The 2151-nt window shown below is 37.7% G+C and overlaps 1 protein-coding gene across 1 annotated transcript; it reads left to right on the top strand.

The window, feature by feature from the left end:
• The first annotated feature begins 297 nt into the window (after nt 1-297).
• Nucleotides 298-1403, top strand: LOC138648669 (4-galactosyl-N-acetylglucosaminide 3-alpha-L-fucosyltransferase FUT6-like). The gene has a single exon (XM_069738454.1). It carries the CDS (start codon nt 348-350, stop codon nt 1401-1403), a length of 1056 nt encoding a protein of 351 aa, XP_069594555.1. The 5' UTR covers nt 298-347.
• Nucleotides 1404-2151: the final 748 nt, after the last annotated feature.

The raw sequence follows: 2151 nt of genomic DNA, 5'->3' as shown, positions 1-2151 counted from the left end.
TCTTCCTACTCTCACTAATAAAAGGTATTTTAGCCTTAATTCTATCGTCATACTCTTTGTTCTTTGACCATATGTTCAGTTTCCTTCTTATTGGTCTATGGCTGAAAGAGAGGATCCCGAGCAGGGGTCCTCCTATACAACATATACATGCACCAATGAAACACAAAGGGGGTTATCAAGATGAGATAAATCTCTAGTATAAAAAGAAGCTGAACCTTCTAAAATTAAAAATAAATAATAATTTGCAGCAATGGTTTTGTGACATAAATATATTTTGTTTTTCATCTACAGGTATGATTCAGTTTCATCTCCAGATACAAGCTCCTCCATTGATTCTGCCTAAACAAATGGAGCAACAAGGGAAAACTCTGACATACAGGAATGCTTTTATCATTTTGATTGCACAACTGTTCCTCTCAACCATTTTCTTTTCACTCTATAACTATGCAAATCGCTCATTGGTTAGCAGTAAGTTTTCATATACAAGTATCCCCCAGGAAACAGCTAACAATACTAAGATCATCCTTCTTTGGACGTGGCCATTTGGTGAAAAATTTCCACTTAATGAATGTCCCCCATACATTGATTTTTCTGGCTGCTTTTATACAACTAACATATCATTATATTCTTCCGCAGATGCAATTGTTATGCATCACAGAGATGTTTGTAATTCCAGAAAACAATTACCCCAGATGCCAAGACCACCAAATCAGTACTGGGTTTGGTTTAACATGGAGTCTCCATCACATAGCCCAAATTTGCATTTTATGGATGATCTTATCAACCTCACAATGTCTTACAGAGCTGACTCAGATATTTTCTCACCTTATGGTTGGTTAGATCCAAATAAAGAAGAAGATACCTTCCAAATTCCTCCAAAGACTAAGCTGGTGGCCTGGGCAATAAGTAACTGGAATCCAGGTTCTAAAAGAGTACGCTACTATCAGGAACTAAAGAAATTTCTATCTGTAGACGTTTATGGAAGGCAGCATTTACCTCTGCCAAAAAATAAACATGGACAAACGTTGTCACAGTACAAGTTTTATCTCGCCTTTGAAAATTCTATTCATGAAGACTATATTACAGAGAAACTTTGGAAGAACGCATTGTCGTTTGGATGCGTACCAGTTGTTCTTGGTCCTACTCGGAAAAATTATGAACGCTTTATTCCAAAAGACTCTTTTATCCACGTAGATGACTTCTCCACAGCTGAAGAGCTCGCTAAATATATCTTGAAGTTAGACGGTGATGAGAAAGCTTACCAACAGTATTTTTCATGGAGATCCAGACTTCATCCCTCTCCAGGTGGTAATTGGCGGACTCATTACTGCAGGGTTTGTAAAGCACTAAAAGAGGCTCCGCCAAACAAAACTATTTCAAAACTTGGAGCATGGTACAAATGATAGTAAAAGCTGTTGTTTTTTTCTTTTAACATTTTTTTCTATTGTTATTGAATATGATCACTTATAAAGTATAATAAATTGAAGGAAATATGTCAGCAGAATTTAAACTTCCAAACTATTAATATATATGCATGTAGCTCTTGGAAGGACAAGTCCAGCAGAATATGTACATGGCCAGTACATTCCTCCATTACTGTAAAATCAGCATTTGACTTGATATGCAAATGAAGATGAAGAGCTATTTGTAGATCTGAAACCTGTGTCACTCCAGCTCTATTCCCCACCCAGGGCCGCCTCCTCCTGCTTGACTGATGGCTTCTTTACCTGAAGTGACATAGCATACAGGCTTTTAGGCAAGCAGGAGAAGGTGGCGCTGGGCAGGTAAAAGAGCTGGAGTGACACAGGTTTAGTCTCATTTCCATATCAAATCAAACACTGATTTCTCAGTAATGGAGGAATGGACTCGCCATGTAAAGGTATTGCTGGACTTGTCTTTGAAAGAGCTACATGTGCATATTAATAGTTTAAGGTGTGAAATCCTGCTGATTCACTTACAATCCCAATGCTCTGTATTGTTACATAAGGTTAAGGACGAATTATAAGGCTGTAAAATAGAAAAGACACAGTGAACCATGTACAATTAGAGTGCATTATTTCTTCTTCTAATAAACACCTCAACTGCTGCATAACATATTTTTTGAACAGTAAGAGCAAAGGCGTAGCTAGGGTTTTGGTTCAGGGGGGGAAG

Source organism: Ranitomeya imitator, chromosome 9, assembly GCF_032444005.1.
Source record: "Ranitomeya imitator isolate aRanImi1 chromosome 9, aRanImi1.pri, whole genome shotgun sequence".
In the NCBI taxonomy this organism is placed as follows: Eukaryota; Metazoa; Chordata; class Amphibia; order Anura; family Dendrobatidae; genus Ranitomeya; species Ranitomeya imitator.
The sequence above is the reverse complement of the archived record's forward strand: the minus strand, read 5'-3'. Positions and strand labels throughout refer to the sequence as shown.

What these genes read in the sequence shown, in the direction of transcription:
- LOC138648669 (XM_069738454.1), top strand. Translation starts at nt 348, where the DNA reads ATGGAGCAACAAGGGAAAACTCTGACATACAGGAATGCTTTTATCATT.